Genomic DNA, 20,013 nt, shown 5'->3' on the forward strand with positions numbered 1-20,013 from the left:
GCATATTTTTTAACCATATTGCTATTTGATACTACACTACCAATTGCTAAAGAGTTGTATTTACAGGACTTCATTTAGGAAGGATTAGAATGAAAATGTTTATGAGACATTTGTGGGATTCCTCTTCATACTGCTGCCAGTAAATGATTATTCTAATTTTATATAACATCCCAAACTTCCACACCCAGCAGCATCATGGAAAGATCTGAGTTCTGCTTTCCAAATTTGCGACTCTGTTGCGATCGTCTTTTAAACTCTTTAACTATACTTTAAACCAGTTTTTGCTGTGAAAGTATGTAAATGATTTAACATGAATCAACATGAAAGTAGATTTTTTTTATGTGTTCAGCACCATTTTTTAGAGCTACACTGATAAAGGGGATTCTAATTTATAGCATGTGATATATAAAAGGGAGCGTTGTCTTGCATACTTGCACTTTGATGCAAAAAGTGATGAGACATTCTAGGGAAAATTAAAACCAAGTTTTTAAAGCAATATGTCCTGTTTGTACTTTCTGCAAGGACACTGCTTTTGATGCTTATTTCCAAACTTATCATACCTAACAGGAATCTTTCTCATTCTTTGCTTAAGATCCTCTCATCTGTTATATAGGAATTTTTGACATATAAAGCTAAATGCAGATAGCTTTTCTTTTCCCCTTCTCCAGGGGAAAAACTATATTGAATACCCCAGGTCTGTATGGGTAGTTTAAAGAAAAAAGAAAAAAAATCCCAAGAGTGCAGTCTCTCTCCCTGGCCGCCCAGTGCCTTGGCTTGCGGTGTGAGTGATCAGTGACCCTTAGCGTTATTTGACCTTTCAGTAACAGCCGCAATGTTTGTGACGCTCTCTTTCCCCTTGTTTTGGGCCCATCTCTCTATAGATGCCTCATTCTGCAGCTGAGGGCAATGGGTAGTGATTTTTTTTTTTTTCAGTGTGACCTCTCTGTGCTCCCTTCCTTTAAACACAGTGGCAATATATGAGGCATTCCAAGCCCAGCGAGGCCAGTGCATCATCTTTCCTCCATGAAATTACAAGCTGTGGTTAGGGCAAAGGTTGCGAGCTCTCCAAGAATGACACTGGGCCAGGAATGACACTGGGCCAGATATATCTATGGAGTTGTAGCTGGTTGCAGCGCATCTGGCTGTGCCCCATCAGCTAGAATCTTTCACRCTTTTTACGTTCTTTGACACCTGCACAGTGACCGTGACAATCCAGTGTTGGTCAATATTTACTTGGCTCACGTATTAACTACTAGACCAGGCAGGGGGTAGTAGGCAGCCAAGCCCAAGATAAGCAGCAAAATTCATGCAGCTTGTCTTTGTTGTTCCTGCCCGCTTCAGAGTCAAGAGTAAAATGTCAGTCAAAAAGTAAACTGAAAAATTTAATGGTTTTATAAAATAAGATTATGAAATTCTGTGTAAAAATCCAGCTTCTTAAATATGGTACATTCACTTTCTCACAGAATATTTAAATATTCAGGTCACTTATGCTATATTTTCACCGTATTTGAGTTAAAATCATTGGATAAATTAAAACATCCCTACCAAAAGATACCACAACTTATACAGATAAAACTAAGCAATTATACTTTTCAAATATACAATGTAAAGAAATTAAGAACTTTTAGAGCATGCTACAAAATTTTGCCAGAAAAATATAGGAGATCATTTTTGTTTAACTAGACTATATACAGTGTGCTTTTCATTTCTCTTCCTGAAATTCAGTCTCATACAATTTCCATTTAACTTAATAAATATGTACAACAAAAATGTTTATACCTTAAAGAATATAAATAGCAAATACTGTATTAGAGCCTGGTCCAGCATTCTTTTCTCATCTAGTGACTATAGTGGGGCTTTTCAATTCTGAATGTGCAAAATGCAGAATCAGGCTCTTAGTGTTACCAACAGGTTAATAGCTTTTACAAAAGTGATTTTATAAAAAAAACTCCAAGAACACTGCAAAAGACTTAGAGCTATTCCAGTCAGGCATTTCTATAAATAGTAAGACATAATGTAGGGAAACAATGTTCCAGTTTAATTACTGCTGGCAGTAATTAGGGAAAAATAGTCAGTGGAGAATGAAAAGTATCTTGAATTAGACACATCTTACTTTCACTGATTTAACTTGGTTCCCTATCATTTCTAAAAACAGTTTTTGGTATAACCTATACATTGTAAATCTGTGAAGAAACTTTATCACCTTCTTCAGACTCTGGATGGTTGTTTTTGGAAAGTGGTACGTTTTCAAGTGCTTCAGTCCATACATTAAACCTTTAATGGTGTCTTGGTCTCCATTCTTTATTCTCCACAGATTGAGCAACTTCAGAATTTGTTCTGTAGGTTGGCACAGTTTCATTGTGCGCTCGATATCTTCTTTTCCCACTTTCTTGCCTGGTAAGCTTGCCATCAGTGTGTTGAGATGTTCAAAGGTGAGATTAGGGTGGCCAATATGTTTTAAGACACTATTTTCRCAAAGATCGATATCTATATAAAGCAAAAAGAAGAGCCATAAGTACAATGCATTACAACTTTATGGTGGTCTGCAAAAAAACTTCCAAAGCATCAAGGTGAATATTCCTTCTCAATTTTTTTTTTTACTTTATTTCAAATAATTCTATTAACAATGCTATTTTAGGTTCCAGTCTTGAATAGCACTGAAGATTGTAATTAACTTTGCAGATACAAACAGCCCCAAACTACACAAAATTACTAGCGAGTATTTATTTCTATAAGCTTTTTTTCCTGCATCTTGTAAAATGTTCTCTAGACACGGTAGGACTCCTAATGTTTGGTTCCAGAATGAATAACTTGCTCTTCTTACTTTGGAAATGTCTAGGCAAGCTTTGCTAAAATGGACACTGTCATTTCAGTTTCTGAAGCATTTTAGACACTTCACAATCTGACATAAGCATACATATTCAAAAGGTGAGGAAAAACAGCAGCATTTTTCTAGTCTATTCCTTGTAGACAAAAGGTCATTAAAATGTGGTGGTTGTTGATGGTGGCTTACATGAAAAGAGGTAGCCTGGCTTTCATAAAAATCTCAGTGCTAACACTGCAGCACTGTTTCACCTTTGACACCAGGTATTGGCAGATTCAGCACAAACAAAGCAGTGAATTGGCATGACAAATATCTACCAGAAGGCAAAAAGAAGGGAAAGCACTTCAGTTGTATTCCTTATTCCCATGTTGTCCCCATTCTGCAAATACATGTATCAGTCTGAGCTGTCAATCAGCACTAGTAGTGCTTTATTTTAAAACAAATTGGACTCTCAGTTGTATATATCCAGCTCCCTCTAACCTCAAAAGCTGCTGCTCAGATATAGCTGCAGGAAACGTTTTTGTAGGCTGTACAGTCCCCAAAGGGGATCTAGACTCCAACACCACGCGCGCTCCCAAAGGGGCCATGTGTGGCAAGTCTGGGCAGAATTGAGTGTAAAAAGCTGAATCCTGCTCCTAGTTACACCTCTACAGCTGCCCTCAGCGTCAGTGCTCCTGCACCAACACTCCTCAGCCAAACCCACCCCTGCACCTCCCCGTCAGGGCATACCCCATCACCAGGAGGAATCTGACCCCCCACAATTTGTAAAATGCCATTTAGAAGGTTGCTTCTAACATATGTGCTATCAATATAAGGCACCTTGGATAATCTTCTTGACCGTATCTTGTTCTTTGTTTTGCTGCTTCCACAATTTCAAGAGTTGGAAGGTCTGCTCTTGAGAACTGTGCCTTTGTTTAATCCTTTCTATATTTTCTGTGTTAACCTTTGTCCCAGGCAAACTGTCTGCTAGTATGTTCAGCCAGTTAGGTGTGAGTTGATTAGGAACAGCAAACCTAAACAAAGCCTCCTCGCACAGGGTTACATCTAAAATAAAAAAGAGAAAAAGAATACGTCAATTGTTTTGATCTTGGTTACACTGCTTATCTCTGAAAAAGAATAGTATGCAGCAAAGATGATAAGAAAAGTGCTTAAAAAACCATTAAAAACTAAAGAGTGGTCTTCACAGTTGCCCTCTGTGCTTGAGTTCCATTCGCTCTGACCTACGGTAATTAAAGTTCTACTATGTCCATCACTATAGCAGGTAAATGACTAACCACCTAGATGCTTTTATCATAAATGGTGATACTTTCATTTTAACAATAATCAAAGGTATGTTTTCAGGGCACTCTTCTGTAATATGATACACACCTATGCCACATTTTTGAGCTGATGTATCTGTATTTTCCTGGCACACGTTGTCACGAACTGCATTTCCCTTCAACGCTGTTTTCAAACCCAGTGCACTACAGTTTGTGTGTTTTTGACAAGCTGCTTTGGATGATGTTACATTCGAGAAAAATCCTTCTGGACATCTCTTACATATGGTGTCACTCTCAGGGGTACCTTTGGAAACAGGAAAACAACACATCCATTTACATATAACCTGAATTGTTAAAAAAAAATACAGGACTACAAAAATGCCAGAAAATATCCCTCCCAAAATTGTGACAACTTCTGCTTTTCACGTTCCTCATGTAAGAAAGAAGCACATTTAGACAAAGAAAAGCTTTAATTTTTGAAAACAAAAAAGACTTTCAGAGAATGATGTTCCTCCTGGAGTAATAGAGTAAATAATACTCTTACATATATCCCTGTTACCAGCATCTGTAAGCTCTTGTAAATCAGTAATTACTTGAGTCTATTTAGACATGATGTCTGACCTTCATCTTTCATCCATACAAATATCCTAGAAAACAACGAACTGGCACAAGACACTAAATACTACTCAGTAATACTTGTGCAGAGCATTACTAGAGTGGATTATTTAGTTCTAGCCAAAAATATAACTCAGCTAAAGATCAACTAAGACCCTCTGAACTGTACTTTCACCTTTCAAGTATGAAATTATACTGAAAAATATAATTCAAGCAATATTTTTGAACTTTTTCTTGGATTGAAAAATAACTATTAAAAGCAAATAAAAGATATCCAATACAGCAAAAATTTTTAATATACATAGATATTTTTACTTGGTGTTTGGCTACCATAATCACATGGTTATTACTCCAGAATTAAACATATGATACAACAACCGAACAATATTTTATGGTTCTATTGAATTGACTTAGAGGAAGAAAATGAAAGCATGAGATCTGAAATAATGCACTCTAACCACCAGCGACAAGAAAATTACAGCACCAGTAAATGCTTTATATTCACCCCAAGTCATCTTTATTCATTGAACACTTATGCAAGTGTCTAAAATCTAATATCTAATATTGCATTATTGAATATGGACTTAAGCGCTTAAAATTCTTTTTTATAATTGGAAACTACATTTGAATATGAAAATGCCTCCATCTAGTGTATTTTGGGAGTATTTACATGTGGATGCTTATTTTAATGTTAGCTTTTAAGTAAATTTTATATTTTGGGCATTTCTTTAGAAAAAAAAAAAGACTATGAATCTCAAGATTTCTGATAGCCAAGAAATAAATAATAATATTTGCATATACATGATCTAGCACTTCATTCAATAGATAAGTGAAAACAAAGCAGGAATTTTTAGTTTTTGTGCATCAAAAATCAGAGAGCCTATATATTGCTTAGAAAACAAACAAGCTCTGCTTCCAGCCCCCAACAAGCAGCAGCAGCAAACGGTGGAAGGCTGCATGCAGGTCCGCCCTTACATTTTCCTGTACAACATACGCTGCTTTTGGATCTAGATTATACAAAAGTCCAACCAACATACGGCTGTCTATTGCACCTGCACAGGGAGCAATTAGCATTTTGGGGAAGTCTGAATTTTTAGTAACTCTCCCTACTACAGACATGTTATTCTTGTGTTTCAGCAGCTAGGAAGGGGAAGAAAGGAGAAAGTTCTTGCAAATGGTTGATCTCCCTTTTTAGAGTTTCCCGTGTAACCTTCTCCATACAAGAGGGAAATAAAACGGGTAATCGTCAGCATTCTCAGGGTTGAATATAAAGTAATCTGCAGCATTTGCCAGCTTCTTCTTCACTGCTTATCTGGTGTCTTGTGTTCAGGGCACAGACTGTCATGGCCCGGCCTGGCCGCCCTTCTGCCGCTCCTTTCAATTTGCCTGGAATCCCCTGTTCTCTCAAGGGGAACAGCAGATGCTGCAGGGGAGATAATGCTGCCTTGTAGCAGTGCTAATTCCCAAGCAAATTGCTACCAAAAGCTCTGCCAGGCATAGGGTTGGCCACTGCAGAAAGGAACAAACCTTAATTTGCACTCACAAATGGGGACTACCGCAGTAAAGTGATCTGCCCAGCATGATCATGAGCAACTGGCAATGGGGAACCACAGTCAGATTTCCAGTTCTCTAAGTCCTGAAAGAGGCACTGGACCACACTATCTTGCTATGTTGCAGTGCAAGCTTATTTTTATACACTTAGGCTTTATTTTACCCGAGTTTACAAAGGCATTGTTTCATGGTGCCACATGGCAGAAAGTGAGAACACAATGTGGTTCATGCTTATTAAATTCTTATTCAATGCCTCATCTCAAAAACTGAATATTGACACAGGGGGACACAATTATTATTACAATGTTTTTATTCCTTGTTTGACGTCTGCTTGGGTTTAGTCTGTTCATTCTGATGGGCTTTTGGAAGCCAACTTTCCAATAAATTACATGATTCAACAACTTATCTTCTTCCAAAGTTTGCTTCATTTTGAACTCAGGGATCCAAATTTGTAGTCATGATTTCAATATTCTTTCAGGGATACAGCAGGCTGCTTGCTCGATTTATTTTGTGCACCTCTCACGTGGGCTTTCTGAGAACTTTGTTTCTGTCCCCTTTTGACTTGCTGCTAAGGTGCAGTGAAACCTCATTGACCCACGCCCTTGGATAAAACAATTTAGGTGAGTGAAGGTTTCTAATACTGGAATGTGGTAGCTGCTGGAGGAACTGCATGGAAATGCTTAAAAGTGTCATGAGCAGATGTGGCACCAGGTTAGCTTTTAATTAATCAATTACTCAGGGAATAGTGACGCTCTACAGCAGCTACATTACTCATTATATCAGTTGTTCTCCAGTGAGATATAACTGGAGAAAACACTCTTGACCTACTACTATTCAGTATAGCTCTACAATGTTCTGGTTAGCCCTAATGTTTCTTACTGCATATACACAATTACTAGGGAAGTAATTCTGCAGCTTTGGAGATTGGCTTCCTACAGCTTCATGTCTGAGACGCTTCTTGATTTTCTGTATTCCCTTCCTTGGTGTTCTTCTCTGGGCAGTGATCAGTCTCTGGCACAATGACAGTTTACAGTTCTTTTAGGCTGTATTAAATACTGAAACTAAACTGGGCCATGACATTTGCCAAATGATAAATAATGTATTTTGCTTTGAGAGAAGAACTTATTATTGGTTTAACAATTTAYGTTGTCTACAATGAAGAATACACTCCACTGAAAAGCACCACTTCATTCTATCCCTGCCAGACATACTAGTACCAGTTTGTTTAACAAAGAAATGGTTGGTTTTTTGATAATAGTAACAATTTCCCTAAGAGTTCCACTTAAGACATTGATAATTAATTACTACCACATATTGCTCTGATGCCAGAGTTATATTAATATTGTTATAATTATACACTTGGTGTCAAAGCACTTACTACTCCTGGTGTTTGTCAAGATATACTGTTGCTTGAAACAGCAGATTTCAAAATGAAAACATTATTATTTATCACACACACAAATACTACATTCCAGATAATGTTCCTTTAAAAGGGATAATCCATCATGTTTCTCATTAGAGTGCAATTTGCTACATTTGCTTCTGCCATTAAGTAATATATTACAGTAGGAGCAGGGGTATTCCACTGAGAAATGTTCCTTTGGCTACAGTCCAAACAATGCAGACCAGTAACAGGTTCAATTGGCTTTACAATTTACCATCCTGTAATTTCATCTGGACAAGCCTGCTTCCTAATCTTGTAAGTGCCACAACTCTTCAATGCATCGTAGAACTCTCATTAATTCAGTGCTTATTAAGAACAGATACGTACCTGGCTGTGCAACACCAAACCCRGGAGAACACTCCGTGTGCTTTAAGCAAAACTCTAGCTCGAGGTATCTCCCTTCGATGCACTCGCAGACACGGTTCTGTGTGCTCGTGCATTCTTGCTTAACATACTGCAACTCTTTGCAAACAGCGTTGCAGTATTGGCATTCATCGTTGCTGTTCCAGTCTTCGGCATAGTACTGGTCCGGACATGGGGCGCACTGCGTCTTGCTGGTAGCTGTACAGTGCCTCTTTACGTAGGATCCAGGAGGGCACTGGTCACACATCAGTTCACGAGAAGTTCCTGGGTCGTAATGGAAATACTTTGGAGGAGAGAGATCCTGGACGCTCCACTTAACAGAAATATCCAAGAGCTAGTGACAGGAAAATAAAACATCGTTCACTTTAATCCTAGGTGGCAACACAGTCACAAAGAAACCTAGATTTTAATGAGTTTATGAGTTTAATCCTGTCGCTATCTTCAATCAAATGTTTATGTTAGAAATTTAGAAAATATTAGCCAGCTTCCGGACTCTCCCATGTCTATCTCTGTATGGGAAACCTTTTGGATCTTATCCAGAACATCTTACCGACATAAGTACTTCCTTGTTCTTAGTTCATCTATGGCTATAGATTCAATTATTCTCCCACTTACACCTTTTTAAAATCACCGGGCAATGATCTTTTTTAACCTACTGGCAGCAGAGAACCTGGTCTATTAATTTCCTTAGCATCATGCTCGGTGCACAGCAAGATGGGAATTTTGCACTCTTAAACATCAAACACTTCAGATGCAAAAGAAATGGCAAATATCTGAGTATACAAATCTAACAAGTGTACTGCCCTATTTACTGGAGGTATCTTTAAAGGATAATTCCTTACAATATTTATTTTTGCTGGAAATGAATGGATAGAACAATATGAGTTACTTTTCAATGCCTTTCATTTAATCTTGGGATAAAACGTTGCAACTGCTTCAAGTATAAAGATGTAGCTTCAGASAGAGGTAAAGAATGCTACAACTGATGGAAGCTGCATTAAAGACTTAGTCACACAAGCCGGAACAGGTCAGGCCAATGCTTTCACTTCCTATCCAAAAGTACACTCAGGGAATGCTTAACTCTGTCTGGAGAAATTGGTTCAGCCCTTACAGAAATCATGACAGCCACAATCCCTTCAGCTTCCCGCAATAATCTACATTGTTGGTGCGATTTAGGAACTAGCGGTCTGAGATGACCCTGCCCTTCCGTAGAGACAGCTTAGAGATCACGTCATTTTGGTCTACTCTAACTCAAAATTTGGTTATGTGATTCTCACAGCCCTTCAAAAACAGAACTCTCTTGTTTACTTCCCTAAGAATAGCCCCGAGCCCCACAGGGTCAGCCCTGAGCTGGGACTTCAGGCTGAGACCTCAGCTCTGCCCGAACGCTGCACAATCAACGTGCTGCTTCTCTTTAGAACTTGTTCATCCTATAAAGATGAAGTAAATTGGCTATAACGATGAAATTTTTCTATGTATATGTCCATTCAAATTAAAGATCTGGCTGACTTGTCTTCATTGCTATTTTAATCCCAGTTAGCTAATACAGAGTTGCCAATTCCGTTTCAAGAGCACATTTTCCTTTTTTTCCAATGTAGATGTCCCCAAAGAGTAAGGGGAATTAACTCTTTATATTCATTCAGACTCTAACTTTCCTAAAGAAGCTTCACTTAAGGGCCTCATTTCTGCCACAGAGCTGCACTTCTTATGTGAAATTTTTATTAAGACTGGAAAGGACAATTAAATCACTAATCTGCACCAACACAAGTCTCAGCATTTGCACCAACTAATATTAGGTACCTTAAATAAGAACTCTTACCGACTAACAGAGAGTTCTTAATTGCAGTCTCCTGTTGTCTGTCTATGAATCCACTTTTTATTTGGCTATACCTAGACTCACTTCAGAATGAAAGGCAGATAGTATGGATATCCCCCTCAGTCTCTTCTAGTTACCCTTGACTAAGCCCTGTAACTTGTCCAATTTTTATCTGAGATTTCCATAGGTGGAGAATTCACTTTTTCTTTTGGTCTCAATGCACAATGCCTTCATTGTGAGAAACTCCTTATTTCTCATTGAAGGTCGTTGATGATGTGCAGCTCAATTTTTCTTAAATGCCTGGATCTGTTTCACGAGATCTGTTTAATTAGAGGGTGCAGCGCATTTTTAAAAAGTGAATGTCTTTCTGTTGATGAAAAATGCACCCACCCTTAGCAAATCTGCAGCTATTAACCTAGTAACAAGGAAGTCCTTAAAATCCCATCAGTTGTTGATGTTAACAGTCAGGTTTTCTTCTAGGATTTTTATTCAGTAATAGATAATATAGCAAGAATTAAACGTCCATCCCACAGATGCCAAGGCTTGCATGGGCACATGCATTCTCATACAGTATTGCAGAATATCACAGACTAACACGAGGCACACATGCTGCAAAGACAAGCATAAACCAACATGTCATGCAGATGTCTATGGAAATCCAAGAGCTTCAGACAATACTAAATGCAGATGAAAATCTGACACTGTGAAAATGATTCAGGAGAGCAGCCAGATACCTCAGCATGTCCTTGTGCAGAAACGCTACTTTTCCCACTGTGTGATGCGTGAGTCCACAACAAACCCCAAGCTGTCACTGCTGCAGCAACAGACCCTGCTCCTTGAGATCCTGCATCCTCTGCACTCGGTCACGTTTTCAGGTGCTCAACAGTTTAGGTCCCATATCATGAATGCCCAGCTCCCCTTGTAATGAGGAGGAGTAATAGCAACAAGATTTGTCTGTTTTCCTTACTTGACAATTTCCTTTGGAAATCATATATGAGAGCCAAGTAAGAGATTTTGCTGCAGGGGGTGAGTCCGGATTTGAAAGAGTTCAACTTCAACAATGAGGATATGAGAGCATGGGGTTTTGTGGGGAAAAACAGAGGCACTTGCTTCCTGAAGAACCAACCACTATATGAAGCAATTCAATAAGAATTGAAAACAATTTGACTCAGGTCCAGAAAGAAATTGATCCGAATTTTAATTATATCACTTAGGAAAAAAAAAAAAAAACCACACCGCAAAGGTCCAGACTGAGAGGATCAAAAAATATGTGAAAAATACATGTGTGAGACTATGCTAAGTTTTCCCTTTGGAAGCACAAATTCCTGTGTATTATTTCTGCTGCAGAATACTAGTAATCCAAATGAGCATAACCAATAAACATAAACATAGGATTAATAAATCAGCATCACAAAAAGGACTGTTGGTCTTGGCATTTGATTTGTTTCTTAGTGTTTTTAAAAGAAAATCACATTCCAGCTCTCTTCTCTTCATTCCCAGAAACAAACATTATGTAGCTGCAATAATCGATCAATCATCGGCTGAGCCATAGGTATGTCATATAAAACTATTCTATTTTGTAAATATTTATTACCAAAGACCCTTCAGTCCAACTAAAGCTAGAAATGCAATTAATATTTCAGTATTTTACCAGAACATTTTGTACTTAATTTTGAACACAGAGCTAGATCATTCTTCTTACTACAATATGACTATTACAATCTTATAATCACAGGTAAGCTGTGGAACTCCTTGCTACAGAACATTGCAAATAACTGGTTTCAAAAGGCAATTTGACAAAGAAAGGGAGGAAAATTCTAATAAAGCACTGTTAAACACAAACATCACTTCTTGGTCAGGAGATCCCAAACCAAAAATTGCTTAATTCTAGAAGAGTGCTTTGGAGAAATATCACTGTACGTTCATTTTTTTCTTAAACTCTTCTCTATGTGTCATTTATCAACTTCTGTCACAGAGAGGATATGTAGATTTTTAGGGTTTTTTTTTCATGGTTTTTTTTCTTAGACCCAGTAGAGACATTTGTATATTGTTAGGTACATTTCCAGACTCTAATCGTATATATCATAATTCTTTGTAAAACTACCATAGGTCCCCTAGTAATACGTAGATAATAGATCTGTAAGATTGCCTTCTATGGCAACAGAAAGCAGCTAGCACTTCTGAGTATTCTGAGTATTTAATATATAACCTGAAAACCAGAAGTTAGCCTCAAACCTACATTAAGGGCCAAAGTGAAAGCAATCAATTTTTCAGAAGTTTTACAGAAGAAAAAGGTGAGGATGTTTCAAGGCAATTAGGTGTGATTTCTAATAGTTTTACTGAAGTAACTTGGACCAGAACTGGTCTGGGAACTTCACAAACAGAATGGAAAGACCACTTGTGTCCCCCAGCTCAAAGAGTAAACTAGTGGGGAACTTCACTAACTTGTCCCTTCCCCTGGCCTGTCACACAGTCAAGAATACCCTCAGCTATGCTTACATTAGCAAGTTGTGTCGCCTGTAAGAGCAGATTTGTAGAGCAAAAATGGATGGTGCAAAGAAGCTGACATCCCTATTTTGCATGTTTTGGGGCGCATGTGTGTGTGGGGGATTTAGACCAACACAGGTCTGGTCCCATAGACTGAGCAGCCATTAGTGGTTGGAACACATCTGGTGGGTCTCTGGAGTCTGTCTTTGGATTTACTTTCATCAATCCAGCTTACTTTTGTAAATCCACGTTGTGCACTCCAAGTTTGCTCTGATGTGCAAACTAAAACACAGTAAATGAAGATGATCTGGAGAAGCCCTTCAAAAGCATGTTCCCGATCCATATTAAATGCTAATTAAATGCATTTTATGTCATTCCTGACATTTCTCCTCCTAAGCGGTACTAGGACCAACTTGGTAGCAAATCCTCACTTAGCTAAAACCTCTGATTGAACTGGATGTCTGTACATAGGGGTGGGATAAGTACTAAATACCTCAGTCTCCGCTTTAAGAAATAGCACTATTAGAGCATATGAAAACCCAACTGGTTAAAATATAGTTCTTGATACATTTCTGAAAACAAATTATGAAGTTTGATTTCCTGGAAGAGCAGGGTAATGGACTCAAAAGATCTATGCAGTTTCCTTCAATTTTATATCCTAAGCGTATCCTTTATAATCCATTTTGGAAGACAATGATACTTGGCACCTTGTTCATCTCAACAAATTAACTGTTAGTTTGATTCAGAGTGCGCTCATTTGGAAAGGGTTTTCCCAGTGAAAAGCAAGGCTCAATTTTAAAAACAATCCCAATGGTTATTTTGTTATATGAATAGGAAATGTTATTAGTAACAAAATAATCTCTAAAACAAAAAAATTTAATATCATCAGCTACATCTATCAAACTATCAGGTGAAATTTCCCCCCACCGTCATGGGCCCAGTTCTGAAAGGACTGAAAAACTCAGTCCTCATCGATCTCTCAGGGCCAAATCCTGGCTACCTCTCAGAAGGGACTTCTCTGTGTAAACAGTTGGGATCAATTTTAAATACTGCAATGTAAGTCAGTGTCATAACTGTAAGCACTGCAAGACACTTTAAAGCAGGGTTTGCTTATAACCATATCGGAGCCTTTAGCTTAGAGAATGATGTCCAAATTGGATTGGCTAATATATTACATATTCTTGAAGTTTCATGGGTTTGTATTGTCACTTACTGTATTTAATATATTTTGACATTTTACTCAAAATGAGTTACCCAAGGTTAAAAAGCAACCCTTTGATTGTTGATCCTCAACACATTAGGCCTAAAGCAATATTTTTCCATACCTTCTTTATGTCAGCATACACAAACCCATCAATCGTGACATAAAAGGCCTCTACAGTCCATTTCTTTAAGCCTTTAGAAGATACTCTTGAAAGAAAAATAATGCGATTGTGCAATTTCATTTTGGATCTTGGGCATTAAAAGAAGTACATGCCCCTTCCTTTTATCTTCAAATGTAAGGCAAAGAGCTACTTGCTTTTTCTTGTTGAATTAAAATGAACTGGAAGACAAAGCACATAAAGCAAAAGTCCTTCAAGCATCATCCCCTTAAATCAGTGCTTTGTGAGAAAAAAGATAGTGGTTTTTCAGCATATGAAAATATTATTGTATAGCTTGGCTTTGTGGTTTGGGGTTGTAGACCAAAGGAGAATGTTTAATTTGCTGAGAAAGATAAATCTGTTTCTGCTTTGCATTCCACAGTCATTCTGAAGAATATTTTCCTGCTTGATAAATAATCGTTGAAGGCATCTGTCAGATTGCTGCTAGTGTTTGCACTGGGTTCAAAGTAAAATCTCACAACTCTCCTACTTTGCTTTCTACATCAACTATCTGGATAAAGCTAAGGCAAGAGGCCCTGACCTCCCCTCAGGTCGTAGGTAGAATGCCACACTGAAATGATGCAAAGGTCCCAGTGAAACCTGAGCAGCAAAATGTAGTACTGAAAGATATTAGATAGGTCCCCATAATCAGTAGCTTGGCAAATCCAAACAGTACCTACAGTGTTCCATACAAGACACTGTCATGCTGGATCAGATCCATGACCATCTATTACAAATGACTGATCTAAAGCGAAATGACTCTCATTTGTCTGGTCAGCTGGGAGACGCTCAGACCTCTTCTTCCTCGCCTGGCTGTTTTGGGGACTCCATGCAATCACCAAGTCTGACTTCTCTGGGATGACAGCTATGGAGAACTATGTACACCATAATTCACTGTGGGCTCACTCAGATTGCAGCCCAAACTAAACGCACCTTTTGGCAGGCCACAACTGAGCGTGCAGCACACAAATGAAAGATAAAACCAAGTCATTTTCACCGGTCTGAGATTCACTTATAAAGCTGTTTCACCACTCTGTCAGCTGTTTCAGTACAAAAGAACCCATCCACTCACTTTGGACATAACAGGGCTACTTTTGAATGGACGATGTTTTGTAAAGATGAGGCCTCTCTTTTATATGAGGGATATAACTAGTAACTCTTCTGAGCCACCTGTGTTCAAAAACATGGGTGTCAACCTCTGTCTTCACATCTCCATAAGTAAAGCAATACAGTAGCAATTCAAATCTAGCAGAGATTTTGTGAGGCACAGTTAGCTGTCATTTAGAAAGCAATTGAGAGGTCTAAACTACTGTTTCATTTTTGGTGGTAGGAAAATGACATTCAGCTGAAAAGCAGTTTTGTGTCTTACCAAAGAAATGCTAAACTGAAAGTCTTCATTTATGTGAATTACATTTTCCTTGAGGCTTGTGGAAGAAGAAAGTAAAAAACACTAACCAGCTACGCACCCAAAGATGTATCTTATCCATAAATCATATTTTGGAACATTATTCATCAGTGAGAGCAAGATTTAGAGCTAACCCAAACCTGGGATGTTACTGCCATGACTACAGTCTGCCTCTGCATTGAAAAGGATCACTAACAACTGACCATCTACCTAGAGAAACAATATGTCCAGTATTATTTGGAAACAGGTGTTTTTCTCCAGGAAGACCGTGAGAGTAGCAATTCCACTAATATAAAAGTTAAGCACAAAAGGAGCAAAACTAAAGTTTGCACGAGATCAGAATAATGGGTGTAATTCAAATCATGACAATATCTTTTAAAAATTCTTCTGGTAACTTCAGTGTTTTATTTTTAACCAACAAACACACAGACAGACGTACAGAAAGAAAGAAGGAAGGAAAGAAAGACAGACAGACAGAAAGGAAACTCCTACCCTAGAGGGCTGCAAAGCCATTACTGCCTACACACAACAAACCCAACAGGCAGGCCAGAAAAAGCATGTCACATGCATCCAGAGATCCAAAATAGAGAAAGGTCATGTTTAAGGGTCAAGATAGTTACGTGACAAGTAACGAGATCCAACTCTGGGGAAATTCTTTCAATTCAGCCCTGTTTCATAATGCTCCTCTGTTTGTAAGCAGTTTTAGTGTTCCAGCAAATAGCACATACATGCACGCTCTACCACAGCAGGTCCCCTTTTTTTGAAATGTTAGTAAAGAGACCAAGGCTGAAAGTACATCAAGTCCAAACTGTCTTTTTTACCTCTGGTGCCTCCAACCCAAGCTTAAGATGTGTGAGCCAAATGCACGCAACCTTGAACCACTCTTGTGCCTACACACCTTCTTATGAAACAGGTACTACAACTACTCTTCTGAGCTCTGCTGCAGCTGGCAGTGCTTAAACTTCACGATAACATTAAATAAATTACTTTTAATTAAAACTGTAGTTGAATCCTGAAGCTCTTTGATATATACTCCTGTCATTCTGACATGTTTCAACTCAGCTCATGAAATAAATCAAAAATCACCCTCCCTGACAGAAACAGCTCTAAATAGGGATTACACTGAACTTCACCAAACACTGTTACTTTATGAAAGAACAGGAATGGGCACATAACATTTATTTAAGACCAAAATGCTGATGTGTTATTATTTTATGACAAGCAAAGATAAGAAGGCACACTGATAACAAGCTATTGCTGAAATTCCCAAATTAACTTCCTGTGCTTTTGTATAGACAAAGAAGGCACAACATCACACATTAGATGAAAAAGTTACAGTCCTGCATTTCAATTTGCCGACCATGAGTCAAACAATTTTTGCTTCCCTTGCACCATTAGTTACTTGGGCTTGTTTCTCAAACAGCTCTTTCAGAAAGTTATGCAGAAAGCAATAAACATGCATTACTCATTGGATCCTGGAAATCTTGCTACATTTATGAAGAGCTTTCAGAATAAATGGAACTCAGTTCTAATGTCCTACCACAACATTAATGTCACTGTACTCATTAAAACAAACTAGAAACAAGTTACTGTGCAGGCATACATAACAGACTACTTTGAATATTATTTTTATTGTTTTTCTTTAAATATTTTCTTATCCAAAAGATGAATACTCTGCAAATAGATGTTATGCAGTATCTGTCTGTACACAGTTTTAAATTAGTCTGACATCATATAAAATTCCATACAGCTAAACAGATTAAATGATATTTTGAAAGATTTATTTCACTGCTGACATCTCTAAATTTGCACTTGGAAATTTCTCTCTAAAACAGCAAGTAAACAAAAACTTATTAAAGCAGGGGCTTATCTAGGATTTAATAACACAACCTCTTCTGTAATAGTTACTGACATAGCTACTAATTCATCATTTTCTTGCACATGAAGCTGAATTTTCTAAGCCAAAATAAGCACCACATGCTTGTGCTTTTCAGATCTTTCTGGAGTCCACAGTGGTTTTTCAGGGTAAGAAAGCCAGCCCAGCATTTGAGATACTGACCAGTGCCACTGTAAAAAAGATTACACATATAGGCAAGGATGGAGCTTTTTGTAAACCAAAAGCAAACATCCCAGCCTACATTTTCTAAAATTCATTCCTAGATATGATGTTTTATGCTGGCCCAGCCCGATGAAGCCTTACAAAAGTGAGTGGAAGTTGAGAAAGAAGGCATAAGAAAAGCAAACCATGCCACTACCTTGAGAATGTGATCAAAATCTCTGCTTCCTTCCTGAAGCTGCAAGTGTCCATCTCACTTCAAACCTCACCACGAAAGCTCAGTGTGATGAAAACAAAGGATTCACCAGGAAAGCGGAGAGAAGACAAAAAGAAAAAGAAAAAAAGAAAAACAAAACAAAAAACCCTCCAAACAGAAGTCTCCTTTATGTCTTTACAGCCTCATCTCTGAAGCTGTAATGCATCTTAAAGCCTATCTACCTCTCTGAAGGGACTTACCACAAGCATGCAGCACAGGAACTTGTTCATTGTGGTCGGTGGAAGAAACCTCAGCGAGCGAGCTGGGAAATCAGGCAGGGAGTCAGCTAGTGCTCCAGTCTCCTAGCAGCCTGCTTGCATCCCCCAACATTAAAGACACGATATATATATAGTCCTGGTGTAACAGGAAGCTTTGGCTCAGCTTTGATCACTCATTCCCTATCCATGACCAAACTTTTCTCTCTCTCCCTCTTCTTTTTTTTTTAAGGAACCTGTAAAACTTGATGACTTAATGGAACCCTTTGAGCGCTGTAACCACAGGCTGGAAAATGCAGGAGGGAGTGTCAGGGGCTGGCCAGGGGAGGGCTTAATTGGGCTCTGTCTGTCTGTCTGTCTGCCGGCCCCCCTTCCCCGASCAGCTGGCTCGGAGGGGGGACACTCGCCTCCAGGACAACAGCGACTCATTCAGCACCCCGGGCGCGCAGGAGACACGTTTAAAAATAGCTCCTGGAGGCTGTGCTCGCTGCGCCGAGACCGTGAGCCCTCACGCGCCCCGGGCTGCCGTTTCCCGCGAGGAAGGGGGCTGCTCCCCGTTTGGCTCCCCAGGGGTTCCCAGGAGCGGGGCTGGCCAGGAAACCGAGGTCGGGAAGGCGGGGGCCGCGGGGAAGGAGAAACCCTGCCGATTTCCCTGCCCTGCTGCTGCAGGAGCGCGAGAAGCAACGCGTCATCTCGCCGCCCGCCGAGGCCGCGCTGGGTTCCCGGCTGCCCACGCCGCCCGCCGGCCCTGGCCCCGAGGGGCTCTGCAAGGCCGGAGGGGTGATACAGGGCTTTCGCACTTGCAGGGAGACTGTGATTTTCGTGTGACATCAGGGTCTAAAAACAAAAAAAAAGGAAGTCTTAGTGCCTTTGGCAAGCCCTCGTCCACCAGAGAGGCCCCACTCAGGGGCCTGTTCTTCTACTGAGCATCTTCCCCTGACCCCCATCCCATCTCCCCCACTGCCGTGTGGCATTTTAAGGTAGAAAAGGACATTTTCCTAAAGCTACAATGACCAAACGCTGCTGGTCCTGCATCCCTAGGATTCTGGGAGCAGCTCCGTGGAGCAGCTCCGGTAACCGGGACTCTGCATGTACCCAGCATACGGGGTCCTGGAACGGAGCAGAAGTTTCTGCACAAAGGTGCAGAGAAAGTATTTCTTCTCCCAACCTGTAGATATTCAGAAAGTGATTATCATCCATATTTCAGACTCTGTGGGATCCCAGGGTAGAAGCCAAACCCAGATGTGCATCCAGTTTTCACAGATGGTTTTCTCTCCTTTTTCACAGGCCAGACCAAAACCTCAGCTCTGCAAGGTCCAGCTCTTGAGCATTTGAAATCTGGGGCCCACACTGGCTCTGAGTTGTGCAGTTTTGCCCCTTTGAGTCACAAGACTGTGCGGGATTGGCAAAAGAGGGAGGTGGAAAAAGCTTGCATATTGTTTCACAAAAAGTTAGTTACGCTAAGTCAGGAAACCATACYCTTCAACAAAGAAAGCCTTGCCGATGCCTCCTCGCACATCTGTAACCATTTGAACACCCATCAAGCACACCCTAAAATTGAAACAGATGCTGATTACACTTGGCAGCACAATAGAAATTCAAAGGAAGGCACTTGAATTAGTGATACGTTCTTTGTGAGAGGCTATATGAAAACTGGAAGGAAACCTCACCACCCAGAAGAGTATTGCTGGCATCTGTTAGGTAGCAGTCACCACCTGACTATTTTTGCACCTTGAGTGGATGTTGTAACTGTTCCTGTAATCTTTTCAGAAGCTTGTATTACTTTAACGTCTATTCTTAGGTATATTAATCAACCTACTGCCCAGATAAGGGGACAGATGTAGGGAGACATGCTACCTTTGGTGGAATAGTGCTGATTGACAGTAACTGAGGATCTATCTCTAAATTTTCTTGGTGAGGTGGGGGGAAAGACTATTTTCTACATGGCCATCTTTGACCATGTAAGGGTAGCTATGCCAGAGTTGAATTCTTCACACAGAGACCAACTTTAAAGGTTGCTCACAATACCGGCCCCATCAGCAGAGGTTCTTCAGGCCAAACTAGCTTTATCCTCTCAGAGGCTGGGTGCTGGGGCACAGCAATGTGTCCTGCTCCTCACTGGGAACTCCAGTGCTGGCTCAGAAGTTACGGACACAAGGGAAGGCTGACTACTCCATGCTGAGAAAAAAACAGAAAGAAAAGCAGCAAATCCATATCTGGCTCCCACTGTTAACTCAACAGTGTAACTGAATTTCAGTGGGCTTTGGACTGAGCTGTGTATTCTCATCACTAGTGCAAGCCCTAAATACACGACAGCTGGGTCTATAGAGAAATAATAAAGCAACTCGTAAGCATTTTCTT

At 39.6% G+C, this 20,013-nt stretch overlaps 1 protein-coding gene across 1 annotated transcript; it reads right to left on the reverse strand.

Moving 5' to 3' along the window:
- Window positions 1–2,097: 2,097 nt before the first annotated feature.
- On the reverse strand, window positions 2,098–17,698 carry TNFRSF11B (TNF receptor superfamily member 11b). Its single transcript, XM_026055696.1, has 5 exons — window positions 17,638–17,698; window positions 8,021–8,390; window positions 4,193–4,387; window positions 3,644–3,868; window positions 2,098–2,487 (listed from the first exon to the last, which is right to left on the reverse strand). The coding sequence occupies exons 1-5, from the start codon at window positions 17,665–17,667 to the stop codon at window positions 2,099–2,101; spliced, it is 1,209 nt and encodes a 402-aa protein (XP_025911481.1). The 5' UTR covers window positions 17,668–17,698; the 3' UTR covers window position 2,098.
- Window positions 17,699–20,013: the final 2,315 nt, after the last annotated feature.

The sequence above is a fragment of the Apteryx rowi genome, unplaced genomic scaffold, assembly GCF_003343035.1.
Source record: "Apteryx rowi isolate R43461 unplaced genomic scaffold, aptRow1 scaffold_125, whole genome shotgun sequence".
Lineage (NCBI taxonomy): Eukaryota > Metazoa > Chordata > Aves > Apterygiformes > Apterygidae > Apteryx > Apteryx rowi.